Below are 20465 nucleotides of genomic sequence, written 5' to 3' on the forward strand. Positions count from 1 at the left end.
TGGCTTAGCTCCAGGGAGCGATCCAAACAAGTAGGTAAGCCACAGCACAGCATATACTGCTTGACCAGTGCGTACCACACACATCGAACCAATACCACTCATGACTTACATACCACTGGCTTCAATAGGGCCACTACACAAGCTGGTATTGGATACCTCAATTTCAACACAAGCGAAAAATGAGCACACTGACTAACACTCACCAATAGTTCCTCTATTTCCCCTTTCCTACTCACTTGTAAATATACTCTGAGAAGTGCTGTCCTGACCTTCACTCATTCAGACACCGGTTTCTGAGTAGTACAGTAAAATAAATTTCAGTAGAAGAGGATGTTTCAGTGATCTTGCTCATGAGGGATACCCAGATCATAAACCAGAAGAGCCTGATTTTCAAGGGGGAAAATAATTGCTAATTGAAGAACTAGGAGGAAAGATGGTCTTGTGGTTATGGCACTGGAGTGTAACTGTAGAAATGTGGGTTCAGTACCCAGCTCTACAACACACTTTCTGTGAGTCCTTGGGCAAGTCATTTAATCTCTCTGTGGCTCAGCTCCCCACCTGCCCATGCTCTGTCCTGCCTAATTCAACTATTCAGGATATGGCTTGACTTTTACTCTGTATTTGTCTTGGATCCAGTCCAACAGATCCCTGACGTTCGCTGGGGCCTGTAGGACTATAATACAAATAAATAATTATCACATCCTCACTATTCAGCTCCTGTGTTTTGAAGCCGATGGAAATACCCCACATATGCATTAGACCAGTCTGTGGTTCTGCTTCATTTTCCCCACATTGATGTAATGCTTATTTCCCTTCTGATTTAGAGACTGTCTTAGATTTGGTGGCAGCGCAGTATTTGCACGGTGGGTGATTCATTTTGTTTAGATTCAGATAACTCTTCATTTTGGATATAGCTGCGCTGCACATTTTGGAATTCCCAGACCAATTTTTTGAACCACTGGGCAGAAGCTATGAAGGAAAAAAAATCCAACTCCTTACACAAATATATATTGCTCTCATATATATTTTAAGCACATTCCATGCACTACTAGGAATTGAAACAATGAAGTAAGAACTATACATTGCCACTACTTCATTTTCAACTATAGTTATTTCAAGTCAGATTTCCTCAAGCACACGCAAAGCACTCATCCTCCTCAAGGACGAAGACAATGGAAAGTTTGAAGTTTAAACACTAACCTATTTGACAGGTTTTAGAGTAACAGCCGTGTTAGTCTGTATTCGCAAAAAGAAAAGGCGTACTTGTGGCACTTTAGAGACTAACCAATTTATCTGAGCATGAGCTCTCTGTGTGTATATAAAGTCTGCTGCAGTTTCTACAGTATGCATCCGATGAAGTGAGCTGTAGCTCACGAAAGCTTATGCTCAAATAAATTGGTTAATCTCTAACGTGCCACAAGTCCTCCTTTTCTTTTTACTGTGGAAAGTGTAGAAGATCTTTTTATATAAACACAAAGCATGAAAAAATACCTCCTCCTACCCCACTCTCCTGCTGCTAATAGCTTATCTAAAGTGATCACTCTCCTTACAATGTGTATGATAATCAAGGTGGGCCATTTCCAGCACAAATCCAGGGTTTGAGTTATCCAAGAAAAAAATGTCATTGGGTACAATTTTCAAAAGCTCCCTAATCATTTTGAAGAGTAATGCAGGCATTTAGGAGCTCCCAGACATTCATTTTTTGAAAAGGAGGGACTCAGATGCTTTTGAAAATGACTCATCTACCCCCCCCCCCCAAAAAAAAATCCCCAGGTACATAATAAACACTTTCCGTGTGAAAATACGCTTTCTTCAAAATCTTCTTATTCTTGCTCTGTTTATCATTCTTCACAGTGTACAGAATTATTTAAGGATTAATGTTTGCCATCTAGGTAAAAAGGTGTTCAGTGCTCAGGATTTCAGCAGGCCGACCAAAGCCAAGAGGGGGAAAAAGGTGAATTTGAAATCAGAGTTTACTTCAGGGATACATTGTTGTTTCCTGCCAAATTGCATTATGTATGGGAAGAAATGTTTATTATGATGGCACTACCTCAGTCTTTTGTAATTTTTCCTCTCTTTTAAAGGGGAAGCAAGGACTTCAATGACTGATCTTATTTCCTTGAGAATATATTTTATTGGTATTCACCCCCATCCCCAAGCTGCAAACTGTCAGGCAAGCCTCTTTATTTTTCCATATTGTAAAGCACCAAGCACAAGGATGAGAAGTCATACAGATGATCCCTTGAAATGCAATCCTGATTTTTCAATGTTGCAGTACAAAACTAATAGACTTCAGCCTCAGTCAGACCCACCAGGAATAGCTAGCGGAATACACTTTGAAGAGCTGAAGCACTTCTCTAAACTTCAACACATCCCTTCAAGTTTGAATCAGACTGCAGCCCTTTGAAGTTAAGTGCTTCAAGGGAATGTCCCACACCCCAGCAATTGCTTGACCCTGCACTCAGAACTAGTTTGCAGTACCACGCAGTAAGATTTTTATGGTATTTTGGTGTTAGAGGAGAAGAAAAAGCAGAGAGAAAGAAGTTCAGCAGTTTGGCAGAATCTGATGACTCCCAAAATCTTTCTGTACGAGGATAGTCAGAGAAAAGGCCCCCAGCAAACATGGACCAGGAGGGTTCCCCATGAGACATATGAGGTTAATACTAGATGCACCAGATGGCCTCAACTCCAACATTTTCCCAAAAGCACAACTCAAAATAGCTATGTCAACAGAAACAGTGATACATATTTTTAAAGAAAAACTACCCTCACCCAGGCTCCCAGTTTGGAGTGTATGCATCAGACTTTTAACATGTAATTAATTGTCTTAAAACAACCAGCACTTTTATTTATCAGAAGAAAAACTCAACCACTGACACCGCCTCATTTTCTCTGAGGGAAAAGAAATGACTGATTAAACAGCAGTAAATGTATATATTTCAGCAGTAAATGTATATATTCAGATAATAACGGACTTAATTAAGCTTCTATTTCTGCTTTGTATATCACCAAACCACCAAAAATGTATTCTCTAAATCAGAGTTTGAGAGAGATACAGCCAACATGAAATCTAGTCAATTTTTAACAAATGATTGAAAGTCTATTTATAAACACAATAGTCCCATTGTACTAGGTGCTGGTTCTCTCCACCATTGGTCTGTGAAAAGACTCAAACACAGAGAAACTGTGACGCTGACTATGCACAAAATGTTGCCAAATGCACAAGGTAAACCAACTGAAAAGATTCACCTCTTCCAGTTACAGCCATCCTAGGTGTTACTTATACGAAAAAATAGGCAAAACAATTCAGATATAAAGTGCTATTTTTAAATTGACATCCATTTAACTGCAGAACATAAGCTGTATTCCATTCTACCTTCAGCTGCAGCAGAGCTGCCAACTATGCTGGTTCCGTGTAAAGTTATTTGTCAAACTAAGCAGATGTTCCTGGGAAAAATATCCAGGGAGCAGATGTGTACAGTAAAAAGGTGCCATTTTCTTTCTTTTTTTTCCTTTCTTTTTTTTTTTTTAAATCGTGGCCACAATGGACCTTTTTAATACATAAACTGGATCAACTTTGCTTCCTGCATTTTAATACTAGAAGGGATAACAGAAAATTAGGCCACTGAATCAGTGGTGAAGTAATATTTTACATTTATATAGTGCTTTTCGTTCTGAAGGAACACAAAGTGCTTCACTAACTGGATACCTACACATTGTTAAAGTTGCCTAATATTCAACAACTGAAGACCATTTAGAGATATGGCCTCAAACTCCTTAACTTTCTATTGTGCCTGGCTGTTGTAGGATTTCCAAACAGTAGGTCACGTTACACAGCTCATGGGTCTGAAAAACAATGTGAGATGGAATTTCAGCGTAAAAATCTGCAAATCCTGGCTTTTGTAGTTTAGTTGACACACAAACAAAACAATAAAGCCTATTTTAAAAGTAATGCTGAAGAACTAACGTTAATCCGGGGCAGATTCTCATCTCCATTTCTATAGCTGTTCCTCTAGAATTATGGGGAGAGTCACTGAGAAGGTAGTTAATAAGCACACACACATAATTATAAAATATTTCAGAGATTAATTTGATTTTTATTTCTACTTGTACAGGATAATCTCATGTAGCTACAAAGCTCATGGAACAAGGGTCCTTTGGCAGCTTAAGTCAGTACAAGAGATCACTCTTCTATACACAAAAAGGGCTACAGTGTTTCAAAGATCCATGAAGGGAAGAATATAAACTAATAAATTTCTACAAAGACACTGAACTAGCTATAAAACCACATCTTAAGGTTTTTTTTTCCCCCTAACGTATTTACTTACTCACTTTTGGCTTAGCTATATTATATATCTTGTAATAGTGCCTAGAGTTAAGTATTATTGTTGTTGCGATGACATCATCATTTTGTTAAGTCAGATCTAAGCAACAGCTGGCTTCCCCACTGCCACATTTTGCCAACTAACCGCTCTTAACTCAAATCTTGACTTTTTAATGTGTGCTCATTAGGAACTATGGCTGATCCCCTGCTTCCAAAAAGCCATCATCGTCGCCAAAAGACAGATAACATGAGCAAAATCAGTACATATTCTTTCCTTAATTCCAAGTGAAATAAGTGTGTCTCAATATGGCTTTTAAACGTGCATATAAAATTCCCTGTTCTATGTATGTACTGACATTACCGGTTTAGATAGTTTAGCCCTGACTGGTTCATCTTGTCTTACCATAAAAAAGGGAAAAATATAAAAACTAATGAAATTGCCTAGGCAATACAAATATGCTTCTAATACAGTAGTTTAACAGGATATCATTTAAAAACCATGTCTAACAAAAAGACTGAAATATCTGTCCTGAAATTTCAAAACCCCTGACCATCACGGTCATAAATATAAAGGGAAGGGTAACCACCTTTCTGTATACAGTGCTATAAAATCCCTCCTTTACAGGCAACATCCTGTTACCTGTAAAGGGTTAAGAAGCTCAGCTAACCTGGCTGACACCTGACCCAAAGGACCAATAAGCGGACAAGATACCTTCAAATCGGGGCGGGGGGGGGAGTTTGTTTGTGCTCTTTGTTTACATGGTTGATCTCTCTTGGTACCGAGAGAAGCCAGACAGAAATCCATCTTCTCCAACCCATCCTAATCCAAGTCTCCAATATTGCAACCAGTATAGGTAAGCCAGGCAAGGTGGATTAGTTTATCTTTTGTTTTATGTGAATTTTCCCTGTGTTAAGAGGGAGGTTTATTCCTGTTTTCTGTAACTTTAAGGTTTTGCCCAGAGGGGGATCCTCTGTGTTTTGAATCTGAATACCCTGTAAAGTATTTTCCATCCTGATTTTACAGAGATGATTTTTACCCCCCTTTTTTAAAAAATAAATAAATAAATAAAATCCTTCTTTTAAGAACCTGACTGATTTTTCCATTGTTCCAAGATCCAGGGGTTTGGGTCTTTGATGATTTTGTAACAAATTGGTTAGGATGTTATTCTCATGCCTCCCCAGGAAAGGGGGTGTGTAGGGCTTGGGGGGGACGGGACGGGACGGGAAGGGGGGATATTTTGGGGGAAGACGTCTCCAAGTGGTCTCTTTCCCTGTTCTTTGTTTAAAACGCTTGGTGGTGGCAACATACAAAGACAAGGACAAAGTTTGTACTTTGGGGAAGTTTTTAACCTAAGCTGGTAAGAATAAGCTTAGGGGATCTTTCACGCGGGTCCCCACATCTGTACCCTAGAGTTCAGAGTGGGGAAGGAACCCTGACAATCACTCTGAAAATATGCAACTAATTTTTAAGTAAGAGATTGTGAGCAACATTCGTGCTATAGAAACAGGACTAAATGGACAGATATAGCATGGGCAGCCAACCAGGCAAGAACTCTACATAAAGGCACCTTAAATCCTTTCTGACTTGCAACAACTACTATTCCATTCTAAGATCTCTCAAGTAGAGACTGCTAGTCATGTTCTCGTATATGGAGGTTTTGAAATGAATGCTAATGGTGAGTAAGAAACCACTGAACGCTTTCACTCGTGACCTAAATTGGGATTTGAACTCAGGTATCCAGAGATAAAAGGATGGTATTTCAATCCAATGCATCACTCAGCCTCCTTTTGTAAGTGCATCTCAAATGTGACAATGATCACAAAAGAGAATAAAATCCTTCTGATAGCTGAAGAACACTGTACTGATTGTGATATCCTCTGAATTAACAGAAAAGTTTTCCCACATATATTCTGAGTTTTGTTCAAATTGACTTATAAAAAAAAAGTTTCGTGTGATGACTGGGTTGGGTGCTGCCTTCATTGAAAACATAGTCCTGAAACCAGATTTAAAGATTGCAGGATTGGGCTCTTCCAACCTTGCATCCATGTGGCTCTGACTGCAAGATTGGGGGTTAGAAACACAAGATTACATAGAATGGAATTTCCTGGAGAGAGGCAGCACACCACTGTGCTGCACACTTGCTGGATGCTCCTTGTGGCAAAGCAGTGAATCAGGTCGAGCTCATGATATAGATGAAGGCAGAATTTTTAACAGCTTGGAGCTATCCAGTCAGACCACATTCTTAACTGTTACATCAGAGAAACACTCAATATTTAAGAAGTCAGATAGGGAGTTCATATTGGCTTTCAACTAGCCAATCAAAGGAAGGAAGATAATTAAATTTCATGCATAAAAAGGCAACTTCAGTACTCTCTTCCAGCATGTAGAATTTCACTTACCTTTAAGAATATGAAAATTTACATAATCTGCACAAATTACACATCTCCATATTACATACAGGTTGTTTCCCAAGGAACAGTATTTAGACAATTAAAGTATTTATTGCAAACCAGTCTCTTGCAACATTACATGAAGGCCATTAAAAGTAAATGCATATCCACTGAATTAAACAGAAACAGGTTTAGTTAAAACAAAAAAGGATGCTGAAAAGGATAAAACACTCCAGATACAAGGCGACAATTAAAAAGTTGTCAATGACCTTGAAAAAGCACTTGGAAATTCATGGCAGGAGACAATTTTCAGCCATCATTCTGGGGGAATGGGGGAAGTACACCACAGAGGGGAAGTCACCTTGACCCTTTGAGTCTTTCAGCAATGGAGCACATAAAACTGTACTATTTGATGTATTTTTCCATGAACTTTTTGTGAAATTCAGATCGCAGAGTATCATTTACAAATCTTTTGTCCTTTTTCATTTCATCTATTCCCTTGGCACAGTTCTTGAAGACAACATCGTCATCCCATCTGAAAGAAAAACAAACTATTTAGCTGTACAGTTAAAATTTACTACATGAAATTATGGCAGAGCAACTTAAATAAACTATGTTTAAAACAGTTTTGTAGATTTCAGAAGACCACTGTCTTTTTAGAAAAAACTGTTAACACACATCTGAACTTATTTTGAAAAACCAAAATACAATTATTGTGTGTGTTTTTCATACAAACTATATCCTAAAGTTGTTTGCAGTGTTGTTGTAGCCATACTGGCCCAGGATATTAGAGAGACAAGATGGATGAGGTAATATCTTTTATTGAACCAACTTTTGTTCATGAAATAAATGAGCTTTTGAGCTCCTGAAGGGCTCTGTGTAGCTCAAAAGCTTGTCTTTCACCAACAGCAGTTGGTCCAATAAAATATATTACTTCACCCAGTGGTACCATTTGGAGGGGAGGAGGGGCTCCTGCTCCTCCCCTCCCAGTTTCGTACAGGAGGTGTGTTCTCAGGTGGAGCTCTTAACTACAGCACAGCAGGAGTGTGGAATGTGAGTTCTGAAGAGGAAAGGTGCTGCTCAAAGCCTGTGCCCCTGGGTTTTGTTTACAGAGGCAGGGTGATTAAGATAAGAAAGGGCTGGTAATTATATTAAGGGTCTGGAAGTCATTAATGAGTCTGTAAAACAGGAATCCCTCTGCAGGGAGTGGAGAGTATTGAAGAGAGAAGGCAGGGGACTGGAAATACTACAAAGCCTTCTGAGCCAAGATAACATTCAGAAAAGAGAGAGATGTGAGGGGCGTAGGTGAAAAGAAGGGGCCAAAACCAAGGGAAGGGATAGCAGTGATATAGAGAAGTTCCCACTCTACTTGTGGTACTTATGTGGCCCCATCACCATAGTATTTGAGCACCTCACAACGTCCAACCTATTTCTCCTCACAGCCCCTTGGAGAGGTAGAGCAGTGCTGTTCTCCCCATTGTACAGATGGGGCACAGAGGCACACATGGACTAAAGGCCAGATTTTCAAAGGTGTTTAGGCACCTAGTGGGATTTTCAAAAGCGTCTAGAATATTAGGTGCTTTGTAAACCCCACTAGATGTCTAGCTCCATCTTTGGGTGCCTAACAACCTTTGGAACTCTGTGCCTAAGGCACAGGCCTAGGTCATACAAAAAGCCCACGGGGGAACTAGAACCCAGGTCTCTCAGGGCTAGCTCCTTATCCACTGGACCACCCTCTCTCTCTGCTGCACGCTGTAAAAAAAAATAAAAAAACAAAAAAAAAAGAGAGGACTCTGACAGATGGGAGCAAAACCAAGAGGGACAGTCCTGAGACTCCAGAAAACGGTCCCAGGCAGTTGGGAAGGATGTCATGGTTGACAGCATGAAAAGCAGCACAGAGGTTAGGAATGATGACTAAAGAGAGAATGAGTCAGATGAGAGGAGATCACTTAACCCCCAAGGAGTGGAAGGTTCTGCCCCAGGCTGGATTGTTAAGCAACGGCTGCTGTGCAATTTTACATTTTAACTGAGAATCATTGAATATCAGGGTTGGAAGGGACCTCAGGAGGTCATCTAGTCCAACCGGCTGCTCAAAGCGGGACCAATCCTCAACTAAATCATCCCAGCCAGGGCTTTATCAAGCCTGACCTTAAAAACCTCTAAGGAAGGAGATTCCACCACCTCCCTAGGTAACGCATTCCAGTGTTTCACCACCCTCCTAGTGAAAAAGTTTTTCCTAATATCCAACCTAAACCTCCCCCCACTACAACTTGAGACCAGTACTCCTTGTTCTGTCATCTGCTACCACTGAGAACAGTCTAGATCCACCCTCTTTGGAACCCTCTTTCAGGTAGTTGAAAGCAACTATCAAATCCCCCCTCATTCTTGTCTTCTGCTGACTAAACAATTCCAGTTCCCTCAGCCTCTCCTCATAAGTCAAATCATTTTGTCTTGTCATTGTTTGTTCTGAGTTTGAGAAAAAGAAGGAATGAAAAAGTGTCATACGAGTATCAGATGTGTTTATGCCTCACATTCTTAGGATTTTAGCTGTATCCAGGCCAATTCCACAAGAACAGAAATTGCATTCAGAGTCCATAAAGTCAATGATTATGGTCATGATTTGCATTATTCATTGGGCACAATCTGTGTGCTCAGCACGGTTTAGAATATGCCAGAAAATGTAGTCCCTAAACTAACACATAAGATGTGTAGCCCCAGATAAGATGGCTCAGATATTTAAGTATGAAGTCTATAGTTACTGAGCACATATTAATATTTATGAGTGGAGGCGCTGATGGCAATAGAAGTTTTACTTGATTAAGGATTAGAAGATTTGACCCTTCAACTTCCTTTTAAGAGGAGGAGTGCTAAGAGCTCCTGTGTCTGTTTATTTTCCTTTCCTGCTTGCAGTGGCCTTGATATACCTCAGAAGTATCCATTTTTTTCTCAACTTTAAAATGTGGAATTTTTTCTTGGTGTTTGATTTTAAATATTCTCCTGTGAGAACTGCAACTCAATCACTGTAGTGTTGCGTTTAAGAGCCTTCTGGAAAGTAACTAGCCTTCAAACAGAAGTGAAAGCAGTATTGCCAAGCCTCATGATTCTGTCATGATAATTATTGTTTTCCTTAAAGCCAGAGGCCCTGAAGTCAAGTGGATGTGTGATAATTTCAGCCTTCATTCTTAAAGAAAAATGAAGTTTCTAGCCCTCATGGCTGTGGAGAAACCTTCAAAAATGTGACCCCAGTGCACCTTAAAAGCTCAAAAAGCAGAAAGCAAATAAAAAGAACACCAAATCTATTATTTTTACATAGCCTTGGTGAGCCTGATTCATGATTTCTGAACATTTGGGGTTGGCAATACCATGAAAGTGACTTGAAAGTGTCAGTTTCACTCCTGTTTAAAGTCAGTTTCTAGTCTATTATTTGTAGTGCCCTAACACCCCTAAAGCCCCCAGCAAGTGCAGTATAAACTCACAGGGCCATGCCCTAGTAGGATGTTTCCAAAAGTTTAATGATCTATTCCAAGCTTGGCGAACTGCAAAAAAGTAATATAGATTTTTCTACAAATTGTTTTAATTGTTGTATTCAAGCATAACAAAGCAAGAATATACACTAAAATTCAGTGTCCTTTAAGACAAGTGCCTTGACACAAGATGTCAGAACATATTAGTATTAGAGCTAAGTGAGTCTAATATTTAATTTTCTTTCTTTATATAGGAATTAGATACAGTGTTCCTGCCAGCTAATTGCTAAATTATCTGCAAAAAAACAAACAAAACCACCTAGAGTCTTCAGGTGCCTACATAGCCCCTTGAATCATGGTTAAAGTTGCTCCCCACTAACATCTGAAATGGCGCCCCGACCTAACTCACATTCTCTCTCTTATACCCTAAAGTCTTTACTGTGTAAAAAAAAAAAAAGTAAAAAATGAAAGGATTAGTATTATTAAATCCTGTTTATTAGGGAATGCCTAAGGACTAACCAAAATTGGGGCTCTATTGTTCTAGGAATTATACAAACACAGAGGAGCAGGCAGTTCCTGACTTAGAGCTTACAAACGAAACAGACAAGACAGTCACAAGATGGACGCAGGATGAGACTAATACACAAGTAGAGTGAACAATGTGATGGCAAACAGCATGTTAGCTCTACAATTTTTTACAAAAAGATGTGTTTAATCAGGAGGGGATCAGCTAAATGGAAAGAAAAGTGAAGGGACAGGGGACAAGACAGGGAAGAGGAAGGTAAGATGTGGAGTGAAGCTGAAGTGAAGAGACCGAGGGAGGGCGAGAGCTGGAGCAAACAGCCAATCAGCACAGGAAACAGAAAGCCCAGTCAAAACTGTAGAAAGTTCTCTGAATGTCCAGAGGTCCCTACTTTTGAGTGAAGCTCGTAAACTCCTCATCTATTCCCTATTTTAGTTAAATGGAATACTACCTGGACTATTTCCTAACAGAAACCGTACTATAATCAATAGAAAACGAACCATAAAAAAAAAAAGTGCTAGCACAAAAAATTTCACTAGTCACTCACACTAACAATCCAAAGTAGACAGATGTGTTTAGAAAGGTGTAAGAATGAGTCTGCCTATGAACTCTCGCCACATTGCCTCTTGCAAACATATTGTGCTGTGGATGGCAACGCAAGGCGATTAAATTTTCAATGCAATTCTCTTTGCCCTAAAAGAACCAGGGTGGTCTATTTGGGGAAAAAAACAAACCACCGTCCTTACAATACCTTAATTTCATGTCACATTGTTGACGCAAGGCTTGAGTGGAGAAATAAAATCAATGGCAGTGATACCAGTTTAGCTGCTTTACAGACTGCTGGAGCTCCAGGAAGGGACAAATGTATATTGAGCACAGTACCTTCTCTTCACTTTGAAGTTTGCCTGAGGCTGCACTGGGCCTGTAAGATTTAGTAAAGGGTTGCCACTCAGGATGTTTTCCATTCGAATCCTCTCTTCTTCAGCCTTTTGCTCTTGCTCCTGACAATGAGAAATAGATGCATGTATTTATTAGTTTTTGGCCATCTTTTCAAGCTAATTTACAGAGGAAGATGATGATCATTTAGCTGATAACTCCCACACAGACAACTTCAACTCCTAGTTTAGTCATCACTCCCAGCTGATTTAAAACAGTTGTGTGTGTGAAAAAACAGAGGAAAGGGTGAGGCAGAAACTCTGAAAATCTTAACATTGTTAATCTACTGTCATCTAGCAAAGCTGAACCCTGCATTACTAGCCTTTGATGTTCTAAAGTTTGCAATTAACACCCCATAAATACTAGCATGTTATAGGCTATGTATTTTGTGTATTAATAAACAACCTACCAGATTTTCTTCATTTTAAATTCTATTTAACCTCACATGAGAAAAAGAGAAAACGTTCAGCAATATTCATTAGGTAAGTGGAAGGTGTTATACACTGTTGAAAACAAGCTATTGTCTTCTACCTTCTCAGCCTTTTACCATCACAGAGTCTTACTATTTCCTTCTGCGATACTGTACAACACTGAATAATCTCATGATACCCAAATTTTAAGAGTTTTGCTGTCCGGGTCTCCCCTCACCCTGTTCCCCAATAGCACACTGTAAACTTCTGATTAAAACAACAAAAAAACGTATCTGGCATAAAACTGGTTTCACTAACCACTTTTATAAGCCATCTCAACATCCAGTCACTTAATCTATTCTAGACTTCAAGTTATGTGCGACATTCTGTCTGTATCAACAATTTTTTCCAGAAGCTTTCAAACATGTTACCAGGTTCACTCTTCGATGTAAACATCAGGGGAAAAAGACTGCTCTCTTACTTGGATGACTGAATACAGGCATATCCTTCTACATGCTAAAGTATGGTCTGGAATCATTCCAGTTTAAAAAAATATTGCATTCAATGCTATAGAACTGCTACATGGACTAAAACCAGGGCTACTATGATATATGGATCATAACTGGTGTTTCTTTTAAAACTGCAAAAAATTCATGGATCAGGGCACTTTGGGGACCCAGAACAGGAAATGCTTTTCTTGAGAATAGAATTTAAGATTTTCAGCACTATAAACTACACTGATGCTAACCAGAGTTCGCAAGCTTTAAGCACTCAATCACTGTGAAAGAGTACATTAATAAGTCCTACCTATTTTATTTTTTCATGTTTGTGGACTGAACATATAAGTGGAATATTTCTATAAAAGAGGCCCAAGAGGCCTTAATAAATACAATAGTAAATCATTCTTATAAACATTAGGCAGTTCTAATGTAGAATTTACAAGATTTCTATAAATTTTACTATGCACTTAAGGTACACCAGCCTGTTTCATGCAGAGAACAGAGTGTGTGGGGGTGGGGGTTGGGAAGTGCTTTTGAGACACTGAAGTTATCAGCATATAGAATTCATAGACCAGCTCACTTGTCAAAACTTTACCTCTTTAGGTCTGCATAGTTCAGAATACACGAAAGAATGATTTTTCTTAGATTTTCTTTCACAGAGGAATTTTAAGCTAGCCGTAGGCCTGGTCTACACGAGGAAATTAGACTGGTATAACTACGTCTCTGAGGATGTGAAAAGCCCACACCCCTTAGTGATACAGTTAAACCAACCTGACCCTCAGCATAGACAGCGCTAGAGAATTCTCCCATTGACCTAACTACTGCCTCTCAGAGAAGTGGATAACCTACGTCAACAGGCGTAGGTAGCATCTTCATTGAAGTGCTACAGCAGCATCGCTAGAGTTCACTTGTAGACAAGCTCTCACTTGCAAGTTAGAGCACATTAAAGCAGCCCTGGGTGCCCTAACTCCTGATGTGTCCACGCTGGCAAGGCACGTAGAGCGCCCGGACTCTGTGGCTGGAGTGCCCCTGGTAATCCACCTCCACGAGAAGCATAACGCTTGCTGCGCCGCAGCGTCAGTGTGGACGCACTGCTCTATTAATGCGCTCTGATTGGCCTCCAGAAGTGTCCCACAATGCCCTGTGCTAGCCACTCTGGTCATCACTTTAAACGCTACTGCCCTGCCCTCAGGCGACCAACCATCAGACCTGCCCTTTAAATTCTCTAGGAATTTTGAAATTCCCCTTCCTGTTTGCTCAGCAATGTGTGGAGTGCTCTCAGCGCATCTTTCCAGGTGACCATGCCTCCACGTGCCAGGCGATCCCCAGTATGCAGCAATGACGAGGTGCTGGACTTCATCAGTGCTTGGGGGGAGGAAGCTGTCCAGTCCCAGCTGCACTCCAGCCGTAGGAATTACGATACCTTCGGGCAGACATCAAGGGACATGATGGAAAGGGGCCACGACCGGAGGAGGAGGAAAGCGGTAGCGAGGGTGCGGAGGAGGAGGGGGACAGCCCGGCATCCCTAGATGCATGCAGCCTGGAGCTGTTCTCAAGCCAGGAGAAAGGTAGCCAGTCATAGGGGACAGTGCTTGGAGAAGAACAAACAGCAGAAGAGGTGCCCGGTAAGCGGCTTTTATTTTGGGAAGGAAGTTGTTCGGTGTGGGCTCTTGGGGAGAAGAGGGTTAGGGCTGCACGCATGCCTAGATGTGGAATAGGGCGTTGATGTGCTCTCTCACAACAGGGTAATCGGCCTCAGTGATCTCTTCAAAGGTCTCATGCAGAAGCTGGGCAATCCACTTGCGCAGGTTCCTTGGCAGAGCTACTGTGGCTCCTTGTCCCAGTCAGGCTAATGTGTCTGCACCACTGTGCCGTGACGGCCGGAGGGACCATTGCTGCACACAGGCAAGCTGCATATGGGCCACAGCGGAAGCCGCATTGTAGCAGAAGACCCTCCCTTGCTTCCCAGGTCACCCTCAGCAGGGAGATATCTTCCAGGACGAACTCATCCTGTAGAAAATGTGGGGACAGTGTTCCGCATAGGGACCCCTGCAGTTGTTGTTTCTCCCTGAGGCACAGAACCCCAGGGGACAGTACGGCCATGAAAAAAAATCAGTCCCCTGTGCTTACTCACCACTTTGGGGCTCCTGTGGGTTACGTGCGCTCGGTTTGGGATGGGTAATTTCTGCTATTGTGTACACTGTACTTGTCTTTAACTATGGACGAATCATTGCTATGTCTGGTGTGAACAATGCTGCCTCTGTTAAGTGTTGCATTTTGGCTTTACAGATGCAACCTTAAGATCCCAGCCGTCCTTGTTATCAACGGCCAAAAGACTCCAAAGAATCAGGAAGTGTCTGCGAAGAAGCAAAGAGGACATGCTACATGAAGTCATGCAGCAGTCCCTTAATGAAAATCAAAAAGTACAGGAGTGGCGGGAGAGCGAAAGGAGGCTCCACCAGCAGAACGCGGATCATCAGCATCAAAGCACAGAGCGGCCGCTAAGCATCATGGAGCACCAAGTGGACTCAATACAGGCTCTCGTAGCAATGCAGGCGGAGCACATCCGAGTCTGCCCCCGGTATCCGGTTATAGCACAACCTACATATTTTTTTTTGACAGGCCAAGTGTTTTTTTGTTTGCTTGTTTTATTTCTAACTCTCGGGTGTAAAGTTAGTTAAAAACAGAGAGGCACACATGACAGAGCCCAAGGCAGCAACAGCCAAAGAGGCTGCCCACAGGAGAGCTATGGAGGCAGCGAAAGAGGCAGAAAAAAACCAAGAGGCTGCCCACAGGAGAGCTATAGAGGCAAAGGAAAAAGAAATGGAGGAACAGGGAAAAAAAGAGGAAGCATGAACTGGAGTTGGAGAAGGTAAGGACTGAGCGGAATCTACTGGATAACCCTAACCATCCTTCCCCAACAATCCACAAATGGGAGCGACTATGTCCACAGTATGATTAATCCAGTGATATTGCTGAATATTTTCTCACCTTTGAGAGATTGTGCACTCTCCATAAAATTCCTGAAGCTCATAAGATGACCACACTGGTCGCAAAATTAACTGAAAGAGCTCTGGACATATTCAATAAGATGCCTATTGATGAGGCTTCTGACTATAATAAGTTCAAGGATTTGGTTTTAAAGCAATTTCAAATTATATCTGAAATGTACAGAGTAAAATTTCAAACCCTTGAGAGAGGCCCTGGACTAAGTAATGTGGCTTATCTAAACCAGATGAAGGATCTGTTAGATAAATGGGTCCAAGGAAGGGGTGTCACTAGCTTTGAAGGAATGTATGATTTGATAGCTCAGGAGCAATTCCTGAATATGTCCAAGGAGGAAATAAAACAGTGTTTATAGGATAAGGAAATGGACTCAGCAGAAAGTCTTGCTTCTTATGCTGATTGATACGAGCAGTCCCAGAACACCAGAGAGGCGGGGCAAGCCGGAACAAAAAACGAGTGGAGGGAGCAGAGAGGAACAACCCTGGTCGCAGTTGGAGCAGATACCAGAAGGGACACCCTCAGACTACACCCTACTACCAGGGGCAGCCCAAGGCCCCAACTACACACCAAGGAATACTCCAGACACCTTATCCTGCCACACCGTTCTCCAGCAACCCACCTCGCCCCAGTGACCCGTTAGCTGGACGATGTTTTAAATGTAATGAGCCGGGGCATGTGAAGGCCAACTGCCCGAAGAACCCCAACAGATTACAGTTCATTGCACAGGAATCACACCAGAGGTCCTCAGGCCCAGATACCACCCAGATTCCCTCCACTCTGAGGGTAACTGTGAGTGGGGGGGGGGGGGAGAAGGTGGAGGGACACCAGAGCACAAGTGTCTGCTATCTATGCTTCCTTAGTGGACCCAAATTTAATTGACCCAGAGATCCAAGTGACAATTCAACCCTTCAAGTCCAACTCTTTCAATTTGCCTACAGCCAAGTTGCCCGTCCAGTACAAGAGCTGGTCAGGAACGTGGACTTTTACAGTATATGACGATTATCCCATCATTGATGACTACCCCATGCTGTTGGGTGAAGACTTGGCCAATCATGTGAAGCTAGCCAAGAGGGTGGGAATGGTCACCCACAGCCGCGCTAAGCAAGCCGTCATGCCTAGCTCTGTTCCGGAAACTTCTACTAGGACCCGGTCAGAGGTGATGGACCCGGACCCCACACCAACATCTGCAACAGCAGTAGTGGATCCAGTCTCAGAGACCCAGACAGAGCCAGAACCGGAACCGGTGGAACAACCAGCACAAGTCCCATTGCCAGCACTGAATCAAGTACTTGCAACCCCAACACCAGAAGGCCCCACTGAACCTGAACTGGCAGCAGCCGATAACCCTACACAAGAGGCTCAGCCAGAGCCTGAAACCTAACATAGTGCACCAGCGGAGAGCGGTTCACAGTCTACGGAAACAGCCCCATCCCCTACATCGCTTCCAGAGGGACCAAGCCTAGGTCCACAATCCAATGAGGAACTGATGTCTCCAGCATCAAGGGAACAGTTGAAAAGGAAGCAGATGAAAGCCCCCAGAGAGCTTGGATGGCGGCACAGAACAACCCACCGCCTCTCAGCTCTTCTTATCGATCCAGGTTTGTTGTAGAAATAGGACTTTTATACAAGGAAACTCTTTCTGGTGGACACCAGGAAGACTGGCATCCTCAGAAACAGTTGGTAGTTCCAACTAAGTATCGGGTCAAGCTCTTGAGCTTAGCTCATGATCATCCTAGTTGCCATGCTGGGGTGAACAGGACCAAAGACCATTTGGGGAGGTCATTCCACTGGGAGGGAATGGGCAAGGATGTTTCTACCTATGTCCGATCTTGTGAGATATGCCAAAGAGTGGGAAAACCCCAAGACGAAGTCAAAGCTCCCCTCTAGTCACTCCCCATCATTGAAGTTCCATTTTAGCGAGTAGCTGTGGATATTCTAGGTCCTTTTCTGAAAAAGACACCCAGAGGAAAGCAGTACATATTGACTTTCATGGATTTTGCCACCCGATGGCTGGAAGCAGGAGCTCTAAGCAGCACCAGGGCTAAAAGTGTGTGCCAGGCACTAGCAGACATTTTTGCCTGGGTAGGTTGGCCCTCCGACATCCTCACAGATGCAGGAACTAATTTCCTGGCAGGAACTATGGAAAGCCTTTGGGAAGCTCATGGGGTGAATCACTTGGTTGCCATCCCTTACCATCATCAAACAAACAGCCTGGTGGAGAAATTTAATGTGACTTTGGGGGCCATGATATGTAAATTCGTAAATGAGCACTCCAATGATTGGGACCTAATGTTGCAGCAGTTGCTCTTTGCCTACAGAGCGTACCACATCCCAGTTTAGGGTCTTCACCATTTGAACTTGTAATGGCCCCTTAACCTCCCGGCCATATACAGTTGGTGAAGCAGCAATGGGAGGGGTTTACACCTTCTCCAGGAACTAACATTCTGGACTTTGTAACCAACCTACAAAACACCCTCTGAACCTCTTTAGCTACTTCAGCGCAGCATGGTCAGTTTGTAGGTGGAAATGCCATCCCCAAACGTATGGGTGTAGCTTTTCCAGAGCATATACAATAGCGTAACATTCCCTTTCGCTGATTGACTGGTGGCTTTCCCTCTCAGACCGTTTTTTGCTGAGAAACATGACAGGATGGAATTCTTGATCCGGTCCTTCCTGCACTAAACTGCTCCCACACCACGCTCGGATGCATCTGTGGTTACTAGGAAAGGTTTGTCAAAGTTTGGGACCCTTAGCACTGGGTCAGACATGAGTGTCGCTTCAAGCTGGTTAAAGGCCTTCTGACACTCTTCAGTCCACTCAACTGCATTTCCTTCCTATTACTTACAATTTGTAATCTTAGATGCTTAGTTCAGGTATGGCTTTAGGAGATGTATTTTCCCTGCCCTGGTTCCTCGCTGACCCAGAGAGAACACACAGAAACACAAACCTTCCTCCACAGATTTGAAAGTATCTTCTCCCCTTATTGGTCCTTTTGGTCAGGTGCCAGCCAGGTTATCTGAGCTTCTTAACCCTTTACAGGTAAAGGAGGGCTTTAATGCTACCCTTAGCTGTAGGTTTATGACACTATTATTCACCACATTTTTAAAAAGGAAAGGAAAACTAGGGCTCAAAAGGAATTTAAGTTAAGTGTTTTAAGGAACAGTTAGAAGGAAGTACAAGACAATATTACCTGCAGTCACTAGATTGTGTATATTTTCCACCTCCGTGCTCTCAATTATTTCACACAAGATCACTTTAAAAATCAAATTTATTATGGAAAAAGTTCTAGATAACAGACATTACAAGCAAAAAAACTGTGGCAGCCACAAAAGTCATCTTGACTTTTCTCTACTGTAGTGGGTGATATTACAACACTTGTAATATCCTTCAATTCAGATTAGCCCAACAGATTGATGATTTGTACTCCATACTAGTGACAATGATGCAGCACTATTCAAAGACTGAGGTATCAGAAGTAGTGACAAAACAACTCAATTAAAAAGCAACATACAGCAAGGCCCTGGCAGTACACACCCAGAAGTTCTGAAGGAACGTAAAAATGAAATGGCTGAGCTGCTAGAAAAGTCTGCACTCATTAAAATCTGCTACTATAGCAAAGGATAGTACGGTACCAAAGAGTGCACTGATAGATTTAAAAGAAGTGCTTGGGTAATCTGGGGAATTAGATGACTACAGATTATTGATTTGTACTTGGTAAATTATTTGAAACAATAATTTAAAATGGTTATAAAACACCAAGAGTGACCAGCAAAAGGAAACCATGGCACACTAATTAGAATATTTTGAATGGGTCACAATAAAAGAGTGGGTAAAGGAAGGAAAGGCAGTTGACAATATATTTGGAAGGCCTTTGACAAAACTCCTCACGTGAGGCTACTAAAGACACTAAAGTCATTGGGCAAAGTACTGTTGTGGGTAACAAAGTAGCTACAAAAAACATAAGATAGGAATAAATGGTCAAAATGGGCAATTTTCATGATAGCAAAAGCTTAATGGAGGTGCCACAAAATTCTGTAATAGGACCAGCATTGTTTTCTATTTATTAATATATATTTATTAATGAGCTGGAAAAGAGGTGAACCAAACAAAGTGAATAGGAAATAACGTGAGATGAAATTAAATGTTCACAAATACAAAGTAATGCACATTGCGTATAATAATAATTTGAACTATTCACATATCTTACTGGATTCCTAATTAAGTGTATCAATTCAGAGAAAGACCTGGTCATCTTTGTGACCAGTTCAATGAAGCGGCAAAGAGTCCTATGGCACCTTATAGACTAACAGACGTATTGGATCATAAGCTTTCGTGTGTGAATACCCGCTTCATCGGATGCATGTAGTGGAAATTTCCAGAGGCAGGTATAAATATGCAAGCAAGAATCAGGCTAGGGATAACGAGGTTAGTTCTATCAGGGAGGATGAGGCCCTCTTCTAGCAGTTGAGGTGTGAACACCAAGGGAGGAGAAACTGCTTTTGTAGTTGGCGAGCCATTCACAGTCTTTGTTTAATCCTGATCTGATAGTGTCAAATTTGCAAATGAACTGAAGCTCAGCAGTTTCTCGTTGAAATCTGGTCCTGAAGGGTTTTTTTTGCTGCAGGATGGCTACCTTTACTTCTGCTATTGCGTGTCCAGAGACGTTGAAGTGTTCTCCTACAGGTTTTTATATATTGCCATTCCTAATATCTGATTTGTGTCCATTTATCCTTTTACGTAGGGACTGAATGAAGATTCAATGAAGATTTTTGCTCAATGTGAAGCAGCATTTTAAAAAAGCAAAGAAAGTATTCTGTGATGGAAAATATGGAAAATACTAGATTATTAGTTAAATCAGTACACTCTCACAAGAAATACTGTGTTCAGTTCTGGTTATCCATCTCAAAATTA

The 20465-nt window shown here is 41.7% G+C and overlaps 1 protein-coding gene across 1 annotated transcript in view; it reads right to left on the bottom strand.

Annotated features, from left to right (window-relative positions):
• Positions 1-4076: 4076 nt before the first annotated feature.
• Positions 4077-20465, bottom strand: part of CWC15 (CWC15 spliceosome associated protein) — a 40184-nt gene continuing 23795 nt past the window's right edge. The window contains exons 6-7 of the mRNA XM_073337599.2: positions 11585-11703; positions 4077-7250 (exon numbers count right to left, since the gene is read on the bottom strand). Of these exons, the coding sequence (XP_073193700.1) occupies positions 7121-7250; positions 11585-11703 (249 nt within the window). The 3' untranslated portion in view covers positions 4077-7120. The remainder of the gene's footprint in view (positions 7251-11584; positions 11704-20465) is intronic.

Source organism: Lepidochelys kempii, chromosome 1, assembly GCF_965140285.1.
Source record: "Lepidochelys kempii isolate rLepKem1 chromosome 1, rLepKem1.hap1, whole genome shotgun sequence".
NCBI classification, from domain to species: Eukaryota; Metazoa; Chordata; order Testudines; family Cheloniidae; genus Lepidochelys; species Lepidochelys kempii.